General features: G+C 37.7%; 2 protein-coding genes across 10 annotated transcripts in view; one reads left to right on the top strand and one right to left on the bottom strand.

Annotated features, from left to right (window-relative positions):
• The window catches only part of PRPF40A (pre-mRNA processing factor 40A), a 54,262-nt gene extending 43,435 nt beyond the window's left edge, over positions 1-10,827 (top strand). For 5 of the 9 annotated variants that reach the window (XM_045781797.2, XM_045781766.2, XM_045781805.2 and 2 more), the window contains 10 exons: positions 3,164-3,278; positions 3,438-3,541; positions 3,655-3,771; positions 4,087-4,224; positions 4,552-4,647; positions 6,624-6,710; positions 6,793-6,889; positions 7,139-7,200; positions 8,298-8,429; positions 9,785-10,827. In XM_045781797.2, coding sequence (XP_045637753.2) covers positions 3,164-3,278; positions 3,438-3,541; positions 3,655-3,771; positions 4,087-4,224; positions 4,552-4,647; positions 6,624-6,710; positions 6,793-6,889; positions 7,139-7,200; positions 8,298-8,429; positions 9,785-9,877 — 1,041 coding nt within the window. In that variant the 3' untranslated portion in view covers positions 9,878-10,827. The remainder of the gene's footprint in view (positions 1-3,163; positions 3,279-3,437; positions 3,542-3,654; positions 3,772-4,086; positions 4,225-4,551; positions 4,648-6,623; positions 6,711-6,792; positions 6,890-7,138; positions 7,201-8,297; positions 8,430-9,784) is intronic. The other 4 variants (XM_045781804.2, XM_045781812.2, XM_045781788.2 and 1 more) reach the window with 1 other exon arrangement.
• Positions 10,828-16,086: 5,259 nt separating this feature from the next.
• Positions 16,087-25,351, bottom strand: part of FMNL2 (formin like 2) — a 296,810-nt gene continuing 287,545 nt past the window's right edge. The window contains 3 exon segments of the mRNA XM_045781864.2: positions 16,087-18,108; positions 23,635-23,758; positions 24,454-24,552. Coding sequence (XP_045637820.2) covers positions 17,999-18,108; positions 23,635-23,758; positions 24,454-24,552 — 333 coding nt within the window. The 3' untranslated portion in view covers positions 16,087-17,998.

Genomic DNA, 25,351 nt, shown 5'->3' with positions numbered 1-25,351 from the left:
GTGTCTAGAGAATAGTAGGGAATGATATGGGATATATAGTTTGGGGATGGGCCATAGTTCTTAAATGCTATACATAGAAGTTGAAATTACATATTTTTTATATAAGCCAGTGGCTCATTTTCACCTCCAGATGTCACTTTTATCCTCTCGTTAATAGAGAATATCATGGAGTAATGAGTTTTGCATTTTATATTTCACCCGATTGCTCATTTCAATAACTGTATTAATAGCAGTTAGCATTGTTTACTGCTACACATTTTAAATTGATAATCACTTAAATTTTTATTATAGCCTTCTAAGATTTGGTACTATTTTGGTTTTGTCCATTTATATAAGATAAGGAAATGGACTCAGGCGAAGTGACTTACCCAAATTCAAAGACTAACTAGTGGAGCCACAATCTGAATCTGTGCAGCCTTTTTTTCTTTTTTTAAGATTTTCTTTATTTACTTGAGAGACAGAAATCGCATGAGCGGGGAGGGAGGGGAAGAAGCAGGCTCCCTGCTGACCAGGGAGCCCCACTTGGGACTTGATCCCAGGACCTGAGATCATGACTGGGCCAAAGGCAGATGCTTAATCAGCTGAGCCACCTAGGATCTCTTCCATTAAACACTGTATTAAGATAAATGATAAATTACAGTGACTTAAGTTTATTTCTCCTTTAATGATAACAGTTATCTGGTGTAGGATAAGGGCACATTGCCATTCCCTAAGGCAGGAGTACTCAAAACTTAGCATGCATCTAAATCACCTAGAGGACTTTTTTTTTTTTTTTAAGTAATCTCTGTGCCCAGTGTGGAGCTTGAACTCACAACCCCAAGATTAAGAGTCACATGCTCTGTCAACTGAGCCAGCCAGGCATCCCGCCTAGAGAGCTTTTAAATAAACTCTTACTCTCCTGCCAAAGGTCACTAAACCATCTTAAATGCCGTAGCCAATAGCATTCCTTCTGTCCTCATTCCATAAAACCTTAACATTTCTTACTTTTACGGGTTCCTTTATTGTAGTGGTTTCCTGTAGGATCATTCAAAGAATTCTTAAAACCACAGATTTCTTTAGCTTCAACCCTAGAACTTGCTTCAGTAGGTCTAGGGTTAGTTCTGAGAATTTATATTTCTAGAAGTTTCTAGGTGATAGTGATGCTTCTGGCAATTTGAGAATTGCCCTAGGCCGTTAGCTTTCCATGCATAATCAGGAGTTTGTTGTCTACATTATCACTCTTCGGCTTGGAAGAACTTGAAAAGATAGTTTATTTTTAAAGCCCGTGGTGTAGAAGTTGTACTCTACTTCATATTTAGCTGCTGAAAATTTAGTCACATGGCTGCAACTAAATACAAAGGAGGCTGGAAAACCTACATTCTAACTGAGCAGCCTTGTGCCTGGGAAGAAGGGAAGAGCATTTTTTTGGTTTTTTAATATTCTGCAACCATTGAACTTTAAGGGCTCTTATGAAGGTTTTGCAGTGGTTTAAAAAAAGGAGAACTATATGATAAAATAGTTATACAATAAAAATAAGGTAATCTGGGTCACAGAAAATAGAATGTATTATGTCAATTCTGGAACTGGAAGGGAAATCCTGAGGTAAAGTCCACATGGGTCTTTTAGTCAAGCCTAAAATATGGCTATGGTTTCTGATTACTGTTACTATAACTGGTATCAGCATGTTACTTTGTTTTTGCATTCAAGAATATTTGAAGAGAGGGGTGCCTGGGTGGCTCAGTTGTTAAGCATCTGCCTTCGGCTCAGGGTGTGATCCCGACGTTCTGGGATCAAGCCCCACATCAGGCTCCTCCACTGGGAGCCTGCTTCTTCCTCTTCTACTCCCCCTGCTTGTGTTACCTCTCTCGCTGGCTGTCTCTCTCTCTCTCTGTCAAATAAATAAAATCTTTTAAAAAAAAATGTTTGAAGAGAAGTGGAGATGATAGGTGTATGGTTTTGTTCAGGGCATTGATATCCAGTAGAAATTTGTATGCCTCATATATGATTTTAAGTGTTAAGTTTTAATTTTAGTGATCTTTAATTTACCCAGCATATCCAAAATATTATTTTAATATGGAATCGGTTTTGTTTTTTTTTTTTTTAAAGAAATTGCTTGGTAATCTTCAAAATCATTGTGTGTTATATACTGATGACACATCTCTGTTCAGACGAGCCACATTTCATGTGCTTAGAAGCTACATTTGACCTGTGTCTACCATGTTGAACAGTGCAGGCATAGAAATTCCAGGAGCAGAATTTTGGGCCATAGTTCTTTAGAGACAGTTGTATATAGAAATAAACACCCTAAGGATTTGGGGAAGCAGGAAATGTGAAAATTGGTGAGTACAAAAGTCCCAATATGTTGTCCTGAAAATCAGCAAATACTGAAAAAGGACAAAGAAGTTGGAATAAGCATATAAAGATTTAGATTTAGGGCATAAAATTAACATGGAAGAAAGGAAATAAGTTTTTTGTTTTTCTGGGATTTTTTTTAAGATTTTATTAAGAGAGCAAGAGTGGGGGAGGGGGGCAAAGGGAGAAGCGGACTCTCCGATGAGCAGGGAGTCTGAAATAAGACCTGAGCCAAAGGCAGATGCTTAACTGAGCCACACAGGCACCCCAGGAAATGGGTTTTTAAATCAGATGTGAGGTTGAGTCTTGGTTCTTCAAACTACTATATGTATCACTTCAGTAAAATAATCCTCTTAGAGGCCCACATTTATTAATTAAAAGAAAAAAAAAAAGCCACAGTCAGAACACATTGGACACTGTCTAAAAACAAAAAGTGTATTTTACAGGAAACATGTAAACACATTTCTTTAGCCTCATTATTAGGGATAACACCTAATGTTTCTAGTTAACTTGTACTTTTATATATATATATTTTTTAAACTGTAATGATGTTCCATCTTAACAATAAACTGAAGCCTGGAAAATAATGTAGTTTTTCAAAGATCCTTTTCTTTGAAGTGCAGAAGAGGATTTTGCCTAAAGGATTTTATTTTCATCAAAGAGCAAGTATTCTTTGTACCTTTAAACATATTTGAGATACATTAGTAGTACAAGAGTTTCAAATATTGCTGTTTTTAAGTGTGTTTTCATGTTACACTGATATTTCCAATGTCCTTAAAGATGACTTTTCAGTATAATGGGTATTTGTTATTGTTGGGTTTTCCCTCCCCAGATATTTTTAGATGAACTGCATGAACATGGACAACTGCATTCTATGTCATCTTGGATGGAATTGTATCCAACAATTAGTTCCGACATTAGATTTACTAATATGCTTGGTCAACCGGGTGAGATTCTTTTCTTCCCAGTTTATAGTTACAGTAGTAGTTGGGATGGGCCAAAGAGGCAGGTGGTTGTGTTGGGGAATGGAGGGGTGCTTTATTTTATTTTATAAACAAAAAAGTAATTGCAGCTCTTTGGTTAGAGCTAGCTTTTGACTTCTTTAGTTTTTTCATTAGGATCAACTGCACTTGACCTTTTCAAGTTTTATGTTGAGGATCTTAAAGCACGTTATCATGATGAGAAGAAAATAATAAAAGACATTCTAAAGGTAAATGCTGTACTTACTGTTTATTGTTAATCTGTAGTATGTTTTAATTTTAAAAGTTGATACTATGTTTCTTTGATTTATGTATTAGTGTTAACAAGAGTTCTCTTTCTTAGGATAAAGGATTTGTAGTTGAAGTAAATACTACCTTCGAAGACTTTGTGGCCATAATCAGTTCAACTAAAAGGTCAACCACATTAGATGCCGGAAATATTAAGTTGGCTTTCAACAGTGTAAGTTATCATCTTTACTATGAAAAACAACTAGGTTTAGGTTTTACTCAACAACTACTTTAGTACAGTTTTTAATATATTCAGCTAAAAGTACTTAAGCTGTAGGCTACTGCAATAAGGGCATATGACTAGGGTTTTACTGAGTAGTAAAGTAAAAGAAAATAATGTATTTAGATAATGGGCTAATGATGAAGTTTCCTTTGGTAGAATTAATTGGTGTTATAAATTGGCCCATAACTTATAAATGATGGGAGAATGCTTAAATTAAGAATTACTTCAAATGTACTATTCTGATTAAATATGATTTTCTAAAAGTTACTAGAAAAGGCAGAAGCCCGTGAACGCGAACGAGAAAAAGAGGAGGCTCGGAAAATGAAACGAAAAGAATCTGCATTTAAGAGTATGTTGAAACAAGCTACTCCTCCAATAGAATTGGATGCTGTCTGGGAAGATGTATGTATAATTGTAAATTCTTTCTAATCTGTTTCCTTTACAATTGAAGATAAAAATATCTTTAATTACTTCCCATTTTATAGCCACAAAAAAAGCTGAAGTTATTTGTACAGTATAAATTAAATATACTGAGATTATTTAAAAGTATAAAGTCAGCTCTGATCCTGCATTTAGGAATAATTATTAAAAATGTTTTGGACTTCAGAGGGAAAGAAATATAATAGACTTAGAGGGGATGGGGCTGTCATAGTTACCACTTGCTGTTGTGATTCTTTTTAGTCATATTGGTACACTTTTCTTGGTATTCATGTATTCTTAATTTTTCAGATTCGGGAGAGATTTGTAAAAGAGCCAGCATTTGAGGACATAACTCTAGAGTCTGAAAGAAAACGAATATTTAAAGATTTTATGCATGTGCTTGAGGTAATTTTAGTATTCTCATAATTCACTACCTCAAAATAAAGAAAAATACAAACAAAAGTTGAATTTAGTTTGATCAAAGTATGTTTCTTAAATTATACTGCTTCTATACAAATGTCATTATCTGAGATGGTTAAGGAAATGATTTTTCTGTAGAAACTGCCTTTAAGTAAAAGAAACTAAGCTTGGATCTGAATATGAAGATGTCTTTGTAGAGGCAGTTCGTATTTATTTCACGTTTTTACGGTGTTTTAGAAATTGAGTTCAGCAGCCTTCTGTAATGACTGGTAAACCTGAAGAAAACGTAAACAGCTTTTTAAGTACACATTTCAAATATTACACTGTCAGATGTGTTAAATGCTCAGGGAGGTCTGGAAAATAATGGAATAAGTTTTCGTTAAAATAACTGATAAAATTGCAAGTTACTCCATTAGCTGAATATAAGGGTATTTTGATGAAGATTTTAGGTAGGTACTTGTATATAGTAAATATGCTACATAGACTAGTAATTACTGAATAAAAACATTTGGTGCCTTTATGGAGCCAGGCATTGTTCTAACAGTTTTACAGACACTGCATATATGAACTTAATCCTCACAACAACCCTGTGAAGTTACAGATGAGCAAATTGAGGTAAAGAGAAGTAATTTGCAGGAAAGGATTCCAGCACAGGCTGTTTGACTCCAGGGTCAGTGCTTTTAACAAGTAACGCTACCCTGCCAGTTCTGGGCATAGTGATACTTTACAACATGCTGAAAACTGGCATATATTTAACATTAAAGTGTTGGCGTGGTATGGTCATTAGGCATTGCAGGTCACTTAATTGTTCACTGTTTCCTTGGATTTCTTGTTCTTAATGAATTTCAGTGTTGACAACAGTTTGCTCTGTTAACATGTATCCACATGCACTTTATCTCTTAGCTGCATCTAGATCTAGTCCTGTTGGCCTGTAGGTCTTTTCAAAGTGTGTTTGAGAGCAACAGCATCTACATTACTTGGGAGCTAGTTAATAATTCAGAATCTCAGGCCCCATTGGCAGAAATCCTGCATCAGAAGCATCATTTCAGGAAGATTCTCAAGCACTAGAATAGAATGTACATTTAATTGTGAGAAGTTCTGCTCTGGCTGGTGTCTTAACATTGTCCCCCAATTTATAATCATCGAGATTCTCTGGTGACCTGTGCTGGGAGTAAAGTGGTGAGGTCTTAAATGGAGCTGCAGATTGTAGTTTTGGGACCTTAGCAATCTGAGTCTTTGAGTTAGGAGAAAGAATTTAGAATTCAGTGACATAGAGTAAAAGGCGAGCTTCCCTTCTGAGTCAGATGTTTTATTTCCATTTTCTTGTAAACTGAAGCAGAATTATTTTCAAAGTCATTAAAATCCACAGAGACAACATTTCCTTCTCTGATTTCATGTGGTGAGTTAGATTGTCTTTGGAGGTCTTACCTCTGACTAGGAAAGGAATGCTCCTTAGGTGGAGGAAAAAAAGGATTAGCTTTTGCTTTATTCTGAGACCAGCCTCGTTTATCTTAGTTCAAAGATGGCTCTGAGGTAGTTCTTTTTCACGGTGCCAAGACTAGCTCACTGACCAAAGCCAGATTCATCAGAAAAACCATGTCTGAATGTAATTTTATTTCATTGGTTTTGAAAGCAGTGTGGCCGTTCTACAGATTATACTTTTCTGGAGTATATCAATTGTCCCTACTAAAGCATACCATTCTCGTTCCTGTAAGAAGTGCTTTCTTTCTTAATATTTTGTTGTTTTTAGATGTCAAAATGAGTGGGTATGGAATGGTTAGGAAGTAACAGAACATTTTAACTGTTAATTTTTTGCAGTTTCAAGGAAGTACATCCTAAATGTGCAAAACGAGAGTAAGATTTTTACTCTAATAACTTTTGTATAGCATTTAAAAATTGTTTATGATCTGCCTCTAAAGTAAATGTAAACTTCTGAAATTCTTTTTCTTTTGTGCCTGTAGCATGAATGTCAACATCATCATTCAAAGAACAAGAAACATTCTAAAAAATCTAAAAAACATCACAGGAAACGTTCCCGTTCTAGATCGGTAAGGAGGTTTATTATGGCACTGTAAGTGTATTGAAATATTTATTAACATCGTTATGAATGAAATTATATGTATTGTACAGGGGTCGGATTCAGATGATGATGACAGCCATTCAAAGAAAAAAAGACAGCGATCAGAGTCTCGGTCTGCCTCAGAACATTCTTCTAGTGCTGAGTCTGGTAAGCATTTCTTTTAACTTGAATAGAATCGTTGGCACTTGGGCGTTGTTGTATAAGCGTCTAGCTCTTGGTCCTGATCTCCCCTGAGATCAAACCCCTGCTCAGCACGGAGTCTGCTTAAGACTCTCTCCTTCTGCACCTGCCCCCCGCACACTCGCTGTCTTTCCAAAATAAAACTTTAAAGAAAAAAAAAAATCAGTGGCACTTGGATGTCCTCAAATTCAGACTTTTTCTTCTCATGCTGCTTAGAGAGAAGTTATAAGAAGTCAAAAAAACATAAGAAGAAAAGCAAGAAGAGGAGACATAAATCTGTAAGCAAACTTTTAACTTGTTATACTGCACCTAGGTTTTAGCCCTTAACTTGTTCAGTGGAGATAGACCCCTTTTATGTCTAGTCCTGTGCAGTCAAGCACAGTTCAGGTGGACACCTAAACTCGGGAATTATATAGTTTGTCTTCACCGTAATCTTCCATTAAAATCTTCTAGTGAGCTTTGAAAATAAACTACACATCAGTGTTAAGATTCCTACTCTGGCTTTTTTAAAGAAATCTTTGTGTTGCAGCTGTGATGAGAATCACAAGTGTAAATGTTCACCTGCTTCTCTCTACTCCTAGTTCTTAATTTTACATATGCATCAGGATACCCTAAGGAGTTTTTCAAAACATAAGTGGGAATGAGTATTTACTACCTGTTGAATCAAAATTTTTCTTCATGCTGCTCACTTGAATTTATACATATCTTATAATAAAGGACCACTTATTTAGGCTGTGACATTGCACTTTAAATCCTGCTTTTCAGGGCACTGAGGTGGCTCGGTTGGTTGAGCATCCATCTCACACTTGATTTCTGCTCAGGTCATAATGTCAGGGTCATGAGGTTGGGCTCTGCACTCAGCATGGAGTCTGCTGAAGATTCTTTCTCCCTCTCCCTTTGCCCCTCCCCCTGTTCACATGCGCTCTAAATAAAATCTGTTAAGAAGTAATAATCCTGCTTTTTAGTTGCAGTTTTGAGAAAGAATTTATTATATAATGCTCAGCCTATTAGATGATTAAGCTAATCACAGCATTCTGTATACATATCTGAACAAACCAACATTTTATTGGGTTGGCAGAAAATGGTAATGTTTGTCTACATTTACATAACAGATATATCTGTGTGCTTTCTCTCCTAATTTAGTGAAGCTCTTTTGTGATGTTACTGTATCAGAATGTCTTCCTTCCCAAAGAAAAGACCAACTCCTTCCAGTGAATCTTGGAAATGTTACAGAATCCTTGAGGTTAATAATTCAGATTTCACCACACTAGGAACACATGCCCTATAATACATGGATGTTCTTAAATATTACCTATATAGAGATAGTAAAAACATGATGGTATCTTCATCAAAATGTTATTTTTTATTTACACAGGACTCTCCAGAGTCAGATGCTGAGCGAGAGAAGGATAAAAAAGAAAAAGACCGAGAAAGTGAAAAAGACAGAACTAGACAAAGATCAGAATCAAAACACAAATCACCTAAGAAAAAGACTGGAAAGGATTCTGTAAGTATTCAGAATTGTGTTTTCAAAATACAAAAATGAATATTGTGGTTTGTATGACAATGAATAGACTTTTTGCAGGTTGGCTACCGTTTGAAGGAAACAGTGAAAAGTCAGTTAACTACCTCTCACCCAAAATAGTTTTCTAACATATCTGCTGCAAGTGTTCTAAGTTGTATATTCCTCAAAAAATACGTCTTCCATGACTATTGTTTTAACCCACTGAGAAAGGATATGGTCTTCTACTTTGTAAATTGTAAGAAGTACCACTGGAGATTTTCTACCTAATTTTTTTAAGGAATATAAGACTCAGATCCAGGGTTCTCCAGATGTGCACAGTCATCAGTACTACCAAATACAGTTTCAAAAGGTAGCATTCCACTAACTTTTAGGAGTGTAATCTTTGTGAGGGAAGAAGTGAGGGCAAAGGGGTAGCAGGGGGACTGCAAGCCAAAGTTAACATTTTAATATAAAATTACGTCAGTCTTTAGTTTCCTGTGTGTATGTATGTATATATATAAATGACAGCAAAGTAATAGGCCTTCTTAGTCTTGCCATTCTTCTACAAATACTGTGGACTTAGCATTAGTATGCCCCTAAATGGACCCATGGAGAGTTTAAACTGATAAGCCCTGGTCCTTCTTCTGGGTATTCTGATTCATTTGATATGGAGGTTCTTTTTAAAAGCTGCCCTGGTGAGTTTGATGCACATCCTTGGTGAAGAATGAAGATTTCCTGAATACTTAATAGGAGCTTAACAGTTTCTTCTCTGTAGTCAAATCTTTGAAGGGAAGGAGAATAGATAAACTACCTTTTAAAGGTGGTTTTTCACAAATACGGTATTTTTATTTTTTGAATTGTTTTTCAGCCTAAGTATTGTCCTGCTTATAGATTTTAAATGTTTATCTAAGGATAGTATGCTTAAGGCATAATACTTTTCTGTAATATGAAACACTTAGAAGGCGACCTAGAATCTACAAAATTAACAAGGAATATAGTGCCTTCTTTGGTAATAAATACCTGGCTTCCGTTAAATGGAAACAATATTTTATACAGTGGTGTAAGGGGAAGGGAAAGAAACCATTGTGTACCATTCTGCCCGATTTACATATTAATGCACGCTGAAAGTAGCACCATATAAAAAGTCTTGTTCTGAGTTCACTGTCTCCCGTAATAAAACCAGCGGGTAGTTAGCAACTCACTGATAGGCTTTTGGAAAAGAGGTCAGGCCTAAATCCTGTGCTGGTCTTGTTTCTGTGGAAGACAATCTATATATTTTGGTTCCTTTTTTCAAAGGTTTAATACTAAACTGTTTTGAGTACTGACATTAAGTGTAATCGTATTCAATGTCTTTTCAGGGGAATTGGGATACTTCTGGCAGTGAACTGAGTGAAGGGGAATTGGAAAAGCGCAGAAGGACCCTTTTGGAGCAACTGGATGATGATCAATAAATTATACCAAATATGTTTACAGTATGATTTAAAGTCTAATTCAGACCAGGGACTCTATTTTAAAGTTCAATTGAAATAACACTGGGTTTTAATTATATCACAGGAAAAAAAGTGCATTTAAGTATTGTTATTGTGGACTTTATAAAAAGCAAAGGAAATTGAAAATAACTTTTGATTCTGTATCAAGAATCATATTTTCATACGGTCATAACTGTCTTTCTGTGACCCTTTCATAGGGCACTGCAGGATGGATTAAAGGTGGCAATTTACTGATAACTGCAGATGTCTCTACTTTGTTCTGAAGTCTAAGTCATGAGGCGATTTGATTACTTTATAGAAGTTGGATTTTGAAGATGATACAATGAAAATTTTTTTGATATTTAGTAGTACAAAAAAAGCACCAGCAACTGACAAAACTGCTTTTTTGTGCACTACCCAACTGGTTAAAGCTGATATGATCTTTTATGGTGAACGCAGAAATAGGTGTTGTTGTTAATGGAAACCTGGTAGACCCTTAACTATAGTGGTGCTAATAAGCACTACTATAATAAAGCCACCGTTATTTTTTATGAAACATCTGAATACGTTTTAAAAAAAGGCTGTTGTGAGGGCATTATTTTGAGGTGATGTTTAAAACGTTAACATCAAATCAAATTGTAAATTAGTTTAAATATATTGCCTTAAGGACCTACTAAAGAATGTGCCACCAAACTTTAAGTGATAGTTGCAATATCCTTGTCTGAAACAAGAATCAATGTTGACTTAAACATTTTCTTTAACAGTTGTCTTTTTTTTTTTTAATCCGATCTTTTACTTTTTTTCATTGAGGAAGTCTTTTACCTTCCCTACTCACTGAGAAGTATTGACTTCGTGGTACACATTCTAAAGCATTTCTGATTTGAATATTTTTGTACATTTTTATCAATTATTAAACCTTCTCTTCTAGCGTGTACTAGTATTTATTTCTACTTAAACTGCTCAGCTCTAAAAAAAATTGTATGATCATTTAAAGATACTAAATCCTTGAAATTTTGCTTCATCTTACCCACATAGCTAGGTTACTTTCCCTTTTTAATATTTAAGAATATTATAAATCAGTACATTTGAGGCCCCTGTAATTTTTTTGATCTACAAATTTCCTATAGAAGACTTTAGAGAGGCAATGGTTTGAAGCTAGAATACTCTTTACATGCTAACTTTTGAAGGTTGGTAATGTAATTTATACTATTTTCCTTCAGTGCAGATTTTTTTAATAAGTAAATTTTAGCACATAGTCTTTGGCATTAGACTTTTTTATTTTGGACACTTCGAGCGATCCTAGTTCAAGTGGGATTTAGAAGAACAAAAAAGTTCATTTTATTTTTCCTTCACCATTTTAATGAATTTGAGAAGTTCAAACGACCAGGACTACTCTTTCCCGTTTCAATTAAATCTAGCATCCACCGTTGAAAGCCTCAAAAAAGGGGGGGCGGGGAGTTATTTCTGAACTTTTCTCTGCCAAGTCATTTTTCTGCTGTGAAAACAGACATGACTGTGGAAAATGAGAATCACTATCCTTAGAAGATGTGAAGTAATCAGGTTGCTTGCTTGAGGTTAGTCTCTTATTGTATATTAGAACCAAAAAATATAACTTTGGCAATAGGGAGTTGCCTAGATTTAATTTTCATAGGTCTCGTAATGTTAATATTGCTAATCAGGTCAAACACTTGACATGGAAGTCAGTGGCAAAATCTTCAAAATGCATATGATATTGGCAGAAATACTAGTAGTGTTTCATAAGAGAATTTAGAATCTAATATTTTGTTTTAATTCCATGAATGATTTTTTTCAAGTGCAACTTTGAAGTTTTAATTTTTCTATTTAAATAAAAAGTTGATATATTTTAGCATGTCCTCAAAATAGATTTCTGTATTTCTTAGAGATAGTCATCACCTCTGATTCCTACAGTACAAATTCAAGTTTCTCTATAGTCATCCATGAAGATTATTTGACCTAAAAACAAAACTGAATAAATGGCAACTCAAAATATAACGTTACTATAAAAGATGTAATTGAAGTGACTATAATCTTGTCTACCTGAAATGATGCCATCAAATGGGATTTAGTTACCAAAAGGTACTGTACAGTCTAAAGACACAGGTGATGGGAAGATTTTGTTACGAGAGTTCTATGTGAATATTTTTAACCTATAGGATTAGGTTTCTAAATGTTCAGTCTGGTAAAAGCTGAAATGTCTTAGAATATTGGTTCTATTAGAGTTAAACATGTTCAAAAAGGAGTTTGAACAAATGTGTTCGAACAGGAAAGTATGTTTATTTTCACATAAGGGGAAGTTCTACGTTTCAGTTAAGCATCAGACTCTTCGGTAAATGTTGAGGATTTTTCTTCCCTCTATATCATTAATGTTAATGAATTATTGGATTAAATTTACTAATACATTTAATAACATAATAGTCAAAATCAGAATCTCTAATTGGTGTTTTTATTTTCTCCCAGTCCAGTAATTCCTGTAGGGGAAAATTGAATTTGTGTGAAAAGTTAGTCAAGTATGATGAATTCTTTGTAATTTCCCAAGTTTAAATAACTCAATGCTTTTAAATAAAAGCAATGGTCCTTTTTTTTTTTTTTTTTAAACACAGCAAGGCTATTTCATTATTATTACCCAAAGCAGCTTCAAAATACAGATTATTCATGTTTTTCAACAAAAACTACACTTTTTATGCCTCCCAGTAAATTTGAAAATGATCAATGTCACAGTTTGACTTTCGCTAATTGGGCCTTATTTTAATACAGCTATAAAATAAAAGTGGCCTAGAGTAAGGCCTTATTAATTCATAGTGGTAGAGTGAAGAAACTGTAATAACTGAAACATCTCTGTACGTTTTTCTGGAAAGACGGTCCATAATTTTTTTTTTACCAAAGGGCCTGTATTCTGTGTTAAGAAGCATTTGCCTAGGTGATCCTGGTTTCTTCCAGTGTTAATGGTCAACTCAGTGCTGACTAGGCAGCCACTTTTCTTTCTGCATCCAGAAAGGGGTAGCCATATAAAGGTTTTTGTTTTTTGTTTTGTTTTTAAGCTTAGATGCTATTTGAGAGAGAACGGTTTCTAATCAAATAGTACCCAGGGAAGAGTGATGAATGCTATAAGTTTATAGAATATTTAAGAATATTATGTAATTTAAATGTAAATCACAAAACGAAGGAACCAAATAAACATTTCTAAAAGCAAAATGAGGCAAAGCACATTAATTCCTTTTATCTTAAATCAGACTTTTCTTTTCCCTTGGGGATGTATCTCTCTCAGTATCAGGTACAATTTTAATTCTTTTACATTCTCTTAAGTAAAACCACTTATTTTAAATAAAAGCAAAATAATGTCATGAGTAATTTTTCATGGAATTGTGTTCTAAATAGGTTTACAATTTTACTTTATGGTTCTGGTAATGGCATATACCAGTCTAATTCTTACCTTCTTTATTAAATCTTACCTTGCTCTTAGGTTTTTCAGTTGTTTTAAATTTAAATGGTGGTCAGGTTCCTTGGAGACAGTGATTTGTGTCTCATTCACTGCAATATCCTATGGATTAGAACAGTGCCTGGCACATTGTAGGCATATATTGAATGAATGTAAAATAGTTGATACACTCATCCAGCATCCATGGTACCCAGCAACTGTATTACAGGGCTTGAAAAAGCATCATTGCAATAAACTGTACTAACCCACAACTAAAGCCACATCCATAATTGAAGTGCACTGAAGATAAGATCTAGTGGCTCTAAACTTTTACTACAGAAATTTCCAAAAGCTTGTTAGTGAGAACATGTCACTTCCATGTGGTTTCTGAGTAGGAAAGGAAATCCCTTGTGATGATTTGAAATGTAGTTTTCATAAAGATACATAGTTTAAAAGTGGTAACTTCTGTTTGAAGAGCTAGTGTTTAGCTAGGTCAGAGTTAGGCCATGCTTGGAAACAGCAGGAAAATTCCCGAATTCTAAATTGAGAACTAATCATCTCAGGCTATTTTTCCAACAAGGGGTGAGCTGTGGGAAGTGAGAAGATTCTGCTGCAAGTACCTGCACACTCCCTCTAGCCCTTCATTTTATTTAGCGAGTCTCCCTGGCTTAAGTAAGTTCCTTAATTGTAGATTTTCTGTGCTTTTCAAAAAACTTTACTAAAACTGCTTTCAAGACTCAATATGATCTACACTTCAAGGCCATCTAGTTATTGTTAATGATTGGTAATTGCCCCAGGTGTAATGGCCTAGGTGATGTTTGCCTTTCAGGGGAACTAACTAACAACCCTCCACTCCAGTTTTCATTCACAGACTGAAACAGAGTGGCTGCCTAATCAGATCATAATCCAACTAAGCCGTTTCTTGATGCCCTTTTATGCTGTTCCTTGGGGTATCTAAAATGTGCTATTTATAAATATTCCTTTATTTTGGTCCTGCCTGAAACGTGGTAGGTTTGTTCTCTTGCCTGCCTCTCTACAACTAAACTGAAGATTTGTTCTGAAAGGTGAGTAATAAGGTGGAACAGGTTTCTATTTTCTGTGTTTGTAATTACCAGATTTTCTCTTCTGTTTATATATTGTTCTGATGTAAAGAACCATAGTTATATAAAATTAGACCTTTTGTAAATAAATATAATTTATTAGAAAAAATGGCATCTTTTATAAGTTGGATTTCTTTCAACTTTTTCCTTTAAGCACCCCTCCTTACATGCAGCAGTTCTGTGCTGTGAGATGCTAGATGTCCACATTGTTCCTCAATGTAATACTTGATTTTCTCTATAAAAAAATTAGATCAAAGAAAGTATATCAACACCTCATGCATTTGTTTCTTCAAATTTTTTCTTGGAATTAGATTGGGTATTTTAAAAGAAATGAAAAACTCAGATTAATCTTTGTGTATACTGAGCTGATCTTTATAGACATTTCTGATAAAAATTTTAAAAATGTCTTACGGCTAAGAGCTGTTTTATCAAATATTAAAACTAATAGATATGTGAATTATAAAGCTATTTTAGAGTATATTTTGCAGTGTAAAAAGATAATTTTACAAAACCCAAAATGTCGAACCACAGTCAGTCAGTGATGAGTATCAAGTCCCATTCTGTGCTAAGCGTTGTTGAATCAGCAGGGTCACTTGGGTAATTCACTGAATCTTAGTGGATTAAAATTAAAAGGATCGGGAGTGGAAATGAGATTTAGTTCTGAGTCACTGGTAAATATCTTTCAGAGTGGATATTAATGGTATATAATGCCCCATACCTAACCGTATCCATCTCATTTGAACTTCCTGCTGTGCTTTGGGTTTAAAAACATTTTGAATTTATTAAAGATATTATTTCTTTTACCATGAGGCACAAACTAGAGAATTTTACTAACTGGAATTTAACTCCCCCCCCCTTTATAAAATAAAGCTTCAACTACATTGTATAACTGGTGCAGTAAGAAGAGCACTGAATTGGTAACAAAGACTTAATACAATAAACTAATTTGTGCCTCTGTAAGAAAGTTGTTTTGAGGGGGCGCATGGGTGGCTTAGCTTCAGCTCAGGTCATGATCTCAGGGCCCTGGGATTGAGCCCCACTTCATGCTCCCTGCTGAGTAAGGAGTCTGCTTCTCCTTCTGCCTTCCACTCACTCATGTTCTCCCTCTCAAATAAAATCTTCAAAAAAATTTTTTAAAGTTGTTTTAAGCCAGTTGCTCACTTTTCTAAAATATATTTCCTTGCTTTCCTAAAAAGAATATACTGAATGTTGCACAGTCTGATGATTTGGAATTACCATTAAAAATATCAGTGTGTTTGGGCAATGGAGGCCAAAGTGCTTATACATACCTTGCCAAACACTGTAGTTGTTGGTTGCAGGGTTACCTCTAGGCAGTCAACACATAACCTATCCATAAACACACAACATCCTCATTAAAACAAATCTGGGGGTGGTAGTGGTGGTGGTGGTATCTTCACCAAACAGCAGTGTATCTCTGGAAGCAATAAATTGGTAAGTACAATTTTGGAGATGTATCCCTCACTACCAAAATCTATTAGGTTCTTATGTTCCATACAGCAAGTGATCAAGAGTTTGTATCTTGAGTTCAAGCAGCAAGATATAACTTCTAGAAGATAAAAGTACATAAAACCAGTATCTCCCCCACCCCACCCCTACTAAAGTATGCCACTGAAAGACTACAACATATTACAGGATAGTAGTGTAAATAGTTTATTTGCTCATATGTCATGAAAAGACCAGAAAAGTAACATGAACTGCTTTTTTATAAAACATTTCTAATATTGCTAAGAAGCAAGCCCATTAATAAACAGAAAAGAACATGCCAACATTATCGTCTATTTATAGATTAATAAATAGGCAATTTTAATATATGCTTATTAGCATTGAGCTTTGGAAAAGAGCTGCTTGTCATAAAGGGCCAACTACTTGTATCATGGTCAAATTGCTTTTTTCATCAAAATCAATGTTAACAGACAAAATCTTGGCATGTTCTTTTTAAAGTACACATTCATGAAAATGTGCTAGCAGGTGGCAGTTTTAAAAGTAATTTTTTGTAAATAGGTATGCTAAAGTGAAATGTGGTAACTGATCCCTAAAACTGTCCTTGTAGTTAAATATATATATTAAAAAAAAACTATAAGTTAAAATAACATTCAGATTGTATAGCACAGGCTGATGCATTTTAAACAATATTTACAATATTACCCAGAGGCTTAGGTGGGAATTAAAGTGTAAAAACCATAAAAAACTGCACCAATTTTATAGCAAAATATCTGTACATTTAAAAAGAGATCATATAACTACACATTATCCAAGGAAAATGGAACCATCACCAAGGAGTTCACATAAGCACAACATAAGAAATTCAGTGGTTAAATACTATACAATAAACTTTACAATTAATATATTGATGTAATGTACCAAGAAGGTAAGCCAGAAGCAGAATGTATATTATGAAAAGTACAAATCATAGAGTTCTAGTCCAGTTTTTTACTTTGGAATGGATCAAGTGCCCTGCCAGAGAGGAAAGAATAGTAACAGTGGCTTAGTTGGCCGTTTAGTTTCATTATGTATCATTTAAGCTTAATCCCAATGTAAATTTCAAGCAATTTAATTGCAATTCCCCATAAAGCAATGATGCCAAAAATATCTTCTCCAATTTACAAGAGGAGGAGGAAGAAGGGGGAAAAAACCTGCGATTGTCAGGAGAATAAGGCTAGGTTAACTATCATTACCAGCTAGCAGAAGTAATCTTGAATGCTTGACAGAGCTAGTGAACTTCTCCCTGGCTAGCAAGGCACCAATTTCTGTTCTCAGGATAGGCCATAATGGTCCTCAGAAATCCTAATACTGATTACTGAGATGTTAATTTTAGTGCTAATCAATAAATACATTTGCATTATTTTAAAAGCTGCCTCTAGCTGAAGAACACAGTACTGCAAAAAAAAAAAAATCTTACACAATTTGTATGCCATCATATCCTTGCATTCATACTGGTGAACTCTTCACCGGGCATCATACCCTAGCACAGCAGTGTAGAATGTAAAACGAGACAGAGTTCAGTGACTTCTGTGCCACTGCAATGCATCCTGTTTGTACTTTGCTGGGGCTTGGTTATGGACAGGAGCTTATCATGTGACTTTTTCCTTCTTCCATGTTGCAAGCCCTTAAAAATACAAAGTTGATGGGTATGTCTAAAACACAAAATCAATTCCTTAAAAGACATCTCAGCAAAGGAAACCCACAGCAGATGCATCCATGTTATTTACAACTTATCAGGAAACCAGGGTGTGCCATCATGGGACAATCACAATGGCAGATAATGAGTGTAATAAATTTACATTTTGGTTAAAAACTCGGATAATATACTGGTGTAAAAAGATACCTAATCAAATCAAACCCTATTGCTTTGATTAATCTGAGCAGGTACTTCCACTTTTAGGCACTTGTTAACAAAGGTTGAAAGGAGAGCCTATGTGTTTGCTAAATCTGAGCCCTTAGAATATTTTATCAATGTTCAAGGTTGCAGTTAAATGGTAGCACATAAAGTTTTTGTGGAAAGTTTCATTCACGCATACTCTCTACTCATACAGGCAGGTCTCGAGTTCACATGGTTATCTCGGCACCATTAACAGAACGCAAGTTCTGATCATCAAAGCGCCGCCTGACACTTCTCCTCACCGCATCGGCTCGTCTGTATGGTTGGTTTCTAAGATCTGTAAAGAGGAGAGTATCAATGAGATAATTGCAACATTTAGTATCATGTGTCTAAGCAAGACAAAGGTCAGCTGGCAGCCAATCAAAGCAGCTTGTGTAGAAGAGTCAGCTAACAGGCCCTTCAAATTCATTGAGTATTTGAGCCAAAGACATGTACTTCGCCCTCAATATTTAAAGCAGGATGTAATACTGATGCGATTCTGGAACTTCTAGAAAAATATATAGGAAAGGTGACTGTTTTTGTCACTGGCCAGAGAATCTAGCTGGAGTCTTATTTTGAAATGTTTCTTCAACTGGAAAAAGCTGTGGCTTAGTTTTGTCTTTTTTTTCTGGAAACCTGAATATCAGTGAGTGTAATGAATTTTAAACCGCAAAATTAATAAACCAACTGCCCTGTCCTATCTTATCTGGAATTTTAATCAAGGAAGGACACTGCTTATTTTGTAGGCAGAGGTTCCGTTATTTTTATCCAATTAGTATTAGCTGAGGTCTGTTTTTTATTTTGTGAAACACAACGCTCAATTAACCACTAAACACATGCAATTATTAAATCAAAATAATACTCCATTCCTGTACATTGTCTCCTGCCACCCAGTATTTCTGTTTTTCATTGGAGGGGAGAAGTTGTTTGGGCCTTACAACATTCTCCAATTTGTACTCCAAATGCACAGAATGTTTAAAAATGCCTAACATTAAAAAAACGTCTTATTGAATGAATGAATCGACCACTGCATATTGGTTCAAGCAGGCACTGTTCTAGCAGAATACAGTGGGATGAACAAAGGAATTTTATTTTATGTAAGCATTCTTAATATGAAATCATGCATTCTTGATGAATATTTAAGGTAGGTAGCCCAGCCAGCAGGTAAGCTGCTTCTGATGGGGTAAGGGCAGGCTTTGTACTTTTCCGCCTGCACTGTTTCATTTAGTTAGTATTTATTTCCCTTAGTATTGTTGACTTCTGTTAGGAAACATTCTATCTTTGGAAGGGGAGACATAAACAACAGAATTAAACCAGGTTGAGTCTTTTTTATTCCTTTATCTACTCAGTAGCTTGAAAATGGAGCCAATGGGTCATGTCTTGCCTACAAAATGTTTAGCCCCCAACTTATACTTTTGAATAGTTTCCTGATCTGATAATATAAATATACTTTTTTAAAAAAACAGGGTTTCTGACTTCCCTTGGAAAATACTAAGCCCAAATTTTCAGATGGCAAAAAGAAATGAGTTGAGTGAGTGCTGGACCTATGCTCTCAGGTTCAGCATCGTCCCCACCAATTCCTGACTCCCCGGAATTAGTCATTCTGCCTTACTCCTTCTAAATTCAAGGGAAGAATAGTTTTACATGCCCTAATCCTCTTATCCTTTGCTTCCTGGCCCAAAATGGCAAGGGAAGTTCAGAATTCCACTTCTGGTTAAGGATGTGGAATGACTTGTAGTTCTAGGATTCCCAAGTCTTCTGAACAATTGGCTCTAAAGATCCAAATCTTTCTTCAAAAGCTACAGATCATGTTCCCTGGCCAGGATTTGCTTCTTCAGATCAAAAGGAGTTAACTGATTAACTCAAAGGCCAAGAAAAAGGTAGGGGAAGGACAGCCTAGCACCAAAAGCAAGTACAATCATCAGCGAATACCCTCGCCCAAGCCATCACACTTGATAATATGGAAGCAGGCCACAAAGAGTCAACAGAGAGGCTCTGCCTCACATCATTGGAATGTGAGGTTACAAAGACTTCTCCCTTGTCAGACTCTCACCAGTATTACCCTCAGCCATAGACTGAAACCACTGATCTGCATACAGAGAGAGGAGGAAGCTAAGTAAAAAGTGATGCTTGCCAGCTCTGTGTATCCTCCACCACCGGTGTGCTAGAAGAAATCCTTACCCTCGAGTGAACATTTGGAAATTTAGTGATATTATTCTTCTTTAAGGCTAAACAGAAAAAAAAACAAAAACACAAAATGATGGTTAAGTAAAAATGGGATGAAAATGGAAAGCAATTCAACTTAGTGCTTAACATACCCGGCATGTTAGCCAACAGAGGAGGAAGAGTGGGAGGCCATTAATACAAGAGGTGTTAGATAAAACAAGGGAAAGATCAGAGTGTCTTCCCACCCAGCTGACCACCCAAATCCAAGCTGCTTTGAAGTTTTGGCTCCAGAATGATAGACAGTCCAGCAGCAAAACTGACAGGAACATTAGCTCAGTAGATGACAGTGTCTAGCCTTGTTAATAAGCACTGGTGGGTAAGAACACTGCAGAGCAAGCAACAACACACCACATCCTCTGATAGCCTCAGAGACAAAGGAACATACATAACAAGTGCAATTCACAGAAGAGTTAATGCCACAAAATAAACATGTACCCTGTTCCATGTCAATCTCAGCATGGGAGTTAAATAATGGCTATTTCCAGTTGGAGTATGTGCTTCCCTTGTCCCTTTTCTAATCAACTGTGCACTGCAGAGAAGTTTCTTTTCTAGCCATCGCTAACCAAGGGCAGGCAGTTACTTCTTAAAAAAAATTTTTTTTTAAGTCTAAGAACAGTGGCATTTTCCAATAATAGGTATTTGCTATTAGTATTTCTGGTTGCCACCATCCTAACCGAAAAAACAGGTCCAGATATGATCTCATCACAAGAGAAATACCATGGATTTGACATGGAACAGAGTCACAGTGAAGAAGCACAAATGAGAGAAGACACTGGGGAGCTCCTAAAGCCTTTGCTTTCACTTTCTGCCTCAAAGCCTTGCTCCAACATGGAACTGCTGATAGCTGAACTTGGGCATGACACTCAAAAGGAAAAGAGGCTGAGTAGAAAGCTATGGATTGCCTATATCAACTTATACAGACTTCTATGTCTAAAGAGCTCTTTGCTTATACCATGAGCTACAGCATACTGTGGATGATGGCTGTAGACAGCATAAGACAGTTAAGAAAGACCCAATTTACAATTGTGTGTAGTTCACAGTTTCTTCTGCAAATCATTTTTCAACTTTTGGGCACTTTGTGTTCCTGAGCACTTGTATACAGCTCATTTTATTAACAAAGCATGTTAACTGAATACAGAAAGGAGGTTTAATATCTGTAAACCTATTAAAACACAGCAAGTGCTCAATAAATACTAGGTATGGTAGTTGTTAACGACTAACATTTTGTGTTCAAAGACATTAGCCCAAAAGGTCTTAAACAACCTAGGTGATCCAATGCTAATTCTCAAAAGTAATGCTCTATTTATACTATTTTTCTAAAAATTTCTACAAGCAGTTCTATTAATTCAACTCACACACACTCAGACCACCATAGCATGTGGATTCATAGACATATTGAAAGCAGCAGTGAATAAACAGTAATGATTGACATGCAAAACCATGCAGTATGAAGGCAACATAAAATAGAACATGGTGGAGACGGCGATTCCATGCTAGCATCCTGGGTGGCCCTAACAGACATACAGAGGGACATAAGAGGTCAAAAAATCTGTAGCAACCTTTTAAGAGCATCAGGTGAGAAAGAGTAATAGTTTAGTAATGGTATTCCTCAGTGAGAACAGGTTCGCAGAAAAATCGAGAGCCACGCTTGGCGGTGCGAGCAGTAAAGGGCACAGTCTTCAGCACTGCATCGAAAATGACAGCCAAATAAGACAAACAGAAGAGAGTAAAAAGCCAGGATCTATCACATTAGTACACGGTTAGTGCTTTGTTAATTGTACCTGGAAACGGGGAAAGGCAATTTATACCCAAGTGAGTTCATAAAGTCTAAAAGAGTTACTCAATCTGGGGCTTAGTGGGTGGAAAATGGAAAATATTTTAAAGAGAATAAAACCTGTAGTATCTGTAAACAGACACTCATTCACCTCCCATAACAGCTTAATGATGAGATCAGGCAAATAGGAACTATACATTTCTCTCATTTGACAAGCCAGGTGTCACCCAGATGGAGAAACAGACGGATGGAAAAGGAACTCTTACTGTTTGAGGCTAGATGCTCCTCTCTACAAGCTAATCTCACCGTGGCACTGAGGCAAATAGGTGCTTACCCCAAAAAGATCTGCTCTTCGTCTTGCACAGAGCAGAGCTGCTCCCTCAGTGCCGAGGAAACAGAGAGGTGCTCAACAACAGGGACTTTACCTGGGGGCCACGTGCAAACCACTGCAGAGTGAACGATGGCTATGGGCAGGCCCACGGGTACAGACTGTGTGCACGCCATACGCAGACACGGGCATTTTATCAGCCACTTACCTAGCTACTGACAACTGAGACCGCTTTACTCTGGGCCAGAAACTCTTTACTGACTTCCTCTTAGTGATTTATGTACCTACTTTATTTTCTTGGGTCTGAGCTGGTGAAAAAAAAAAAAAAAAAAATGGTGGTTTTGGCCGTTTGGAATCCCTAACTATAATGTGAAGCTATTCACAAAAAAATGAGAAGTCAAAACTCTAAGAGTTACATTTTTTAAAAATAAGGACAGCTGAGGAAATGTGACTACCGCGTATTTGATGTTAAAAAGTAGTTAGTTTTGGAGGTGTGTGATAATGACCCTCTGGTGATGTTTGTTTGCTTTATTAAAAAGTCCTTATCTTTTGAGGACACATACACTGAAATATAACTAAATGAAACCGTATGTCTTAGATTTGCTTCGAAATAATCCCAGAGGTTGGGGCATGGAGAGCAGGTCGAAGCAGACATGTAACAAGACTGGCCATGAGTTGAAAATAGATGATGGGTATATAGAACTCATCGTGCTATTCTCTGTACTTTTACATTGCGTGTTTTTAAAATTCTCTACAATAAAAAAGTGTTAAGTATCTTGGAAGCTAAAAAACAGTATTCATATGCCATAGATGTGAAAGTCACTTGCAGCCACTGCCACGGACAGTGGCTCAAATTATTGTCCCAAATTGTAAGAGAATGCAGAATCTCTGGAGAATGGATTCAAGCAGCAAGCATTAGGCTACTGCTTAGTCAGGCAAGAACCAAGCTGGGTTAGGCACCACACATTCCTAGCTGACAATCCTGGGCTAGAAAGCCTGTCAGCCTATCAGAATGAAAGCACTGGTTCTGGATTTCCTATTGTGTTCAGTGACTTTGAACGAGTGAAAAGGCTTTTAAAGAGCATGCTGGAAAAACCTGCACTGACCGTGGTCAGTACATGACTCTGAATGGGCCTTGTCCGTGGTACTTATTAGGCAGGCAGGTGGATGGGAGTGGCCACAAGGTAGAAAATGGAGCAGGGGAACAAATCAAAGACAGGGGAAAACCATCAGGAGGAGGAGCCCGGTGAAATCTGCACGGTTCCAATGATAATGAGAAAAAGAGTTTTCGGAGAGTGCTGGGGTTTTCTGACGGGCAGTATACAGGCTACTAGAAATATACCTCAAACACTAGCGTGGAGTCCCTCCACGTAATTCTGGATCTGCATCAAGTCACCCGAAGACCTTGGAAACCCTGGACAAAGCAGCAGCAAACTCTGCAAACTGGGTAGGATCAGTGGGGTCTCTACGGGCCACCAGCAGAAAGTATCTCTTACCTGTGATAATGTCTTCAATGGCACCATCTTTTCCTTCGTATACGTGTCTGTTATCTTTCACTTGTCGCCTTCTTAATTCTGCAATTAATTCTTGCTGCTGTCTCTTTGATTTGTGGGAAGGAGACTGAGGAGAAAGAAGGATGGCAGAGATTAGCGGGGCCATCACCTAAATGAGGCTTGAGAAAATACAAACTGTGTCCGAGCGTTCTATTATGAACAAGCAGCACCATCCCAACGTCCTGCTCACAGGAACACTCAGAAAGCTTCTGGGAAGACAACGAAGTTTCTCTGAAAAACACACCCAACTCCAGCTGGCCGGGCCGGAAGGCTGGCTCGTCCGGCCACAAACGGCAGGGGCTGACAACCGTCCACGTGCGAGCTCGGGTGCAGAGGCTCGGGAAGAAGAGCGCTCCGACCCGCCAGCCTCGTGGTCTTCACCCACGCCGCCTCCCTCCAGGGAATCCTCCCGCCTCGCTCCTCGCAGGAAGCCCGCCAGCTACGAGGCCAGCCCCACGGCGACCCCGGGAGCCCTCCCCGGACCCCGCGCAGTTCATCATCAGGCCGCCTCACTGCGCAGCCGCCTGAGACGTCAGTCCCTGATCTTGAGAAACCTGGAAAGGCCGCACGGCCCCTGCACCGCTTTCGACTGTTTGCGGAACAAAGGAACGAAGGACAAATCCATCTGCCCCGTTTCCCAGCCCCAGAAGGAAGCCGCGAGGCCTGTGTGCAGATCTGGCGCCGGGCCCCTCTTCCCCGCTGGCTCCGAAGCGGCGCGAGGCCATGGGGGTGGGGGGGTGGGGGGGTGGGGGGGCTTCTCACCTTTGGGTCCTGCTGCTCCATCAGCGCTTCCTGCTCCAGCAGCTTTTCCATGAGTGCTTGTTCCTGCTTTCTCCTCAGCTCATTTTCCTCTTCTGCTTGCTGGGCAAAGTCAAAGGAGCCACAAGGTCATGGCAGTGGAAAGGACAGCCATCAAGGTGTTTTAAAGTCGTTGCCGGGAGAATCTCGGCGAGCCAGGAGGCAGCGTGAACGGGAAGCTGACAGACCCACAGGTACGCCTATCCGGGACTCCGACCCGGGCTTTCCCTGTCGGTCTCTATCCCGTCTCCTCAAAATCCAGCATCGCGACGTACCTTGTCCAGAGATCCTTTCCCGAGGACCCCCTGCCCCAACACACACACTGCTCCTCAGCCTCCATGCCACTGACGCGGATGGGAACTATCCCTCTGGCAGCTCTGCTCTGTGATTTCTGCGAGCTAGTTTTGCTTCCAGAACCGGTCCACCTACCTACAGTTTCTCTGAAAGCAGGAGCTCAGATTCCTCTCCTCTTGCCCACTGTTAGGTGAAAACCTCCATTCCCTCGCCTCTTGTTTCCTCCAGGGGTCTCACCCCACCGCTTACTCCTTCCCCAGCGCCGCAGAGAGACTAGTGTGATGAGTTTGGAACAAGAAATCAAAACAGGCTCACCTCCGCTCAGCCCTCTTGGGCTCTGTTTTGAAGCCAGCCTCCCTAAAGAGACCTCTAACGGTCTCACTGTGAAGCCATACGTCAGCGGTCTAATTTAGGGCTGAGTATAAGCTCACAGATGCATACCTCTAGTCCAGCTATTATCAGGAATGAAGTTTGCATTCTGAAGCCCTTTACTTGGTCTTAAGTTACATTCTGGTCTAAACTTGGGGAGGGAAAGGAGGATGACAACCTACAACCCCAACGTCTGCAG

This window comes from Ursus americanus, chromosome 1 (genome assembly GCF_024610735.1).
Source record: "Ursus americanus isolate L20-20 chromosome 1, mUrsAme1.1.p, whole genome shotgun sequence".
NCBI lineage: Eukaryota > Metazoa > Chordata > Mammalia > Carnivora > Ursidae > Ursus > Ursus americanus.
This window is presented reverse-complemented; position numbering and strand designations above follow the sequence as displayed.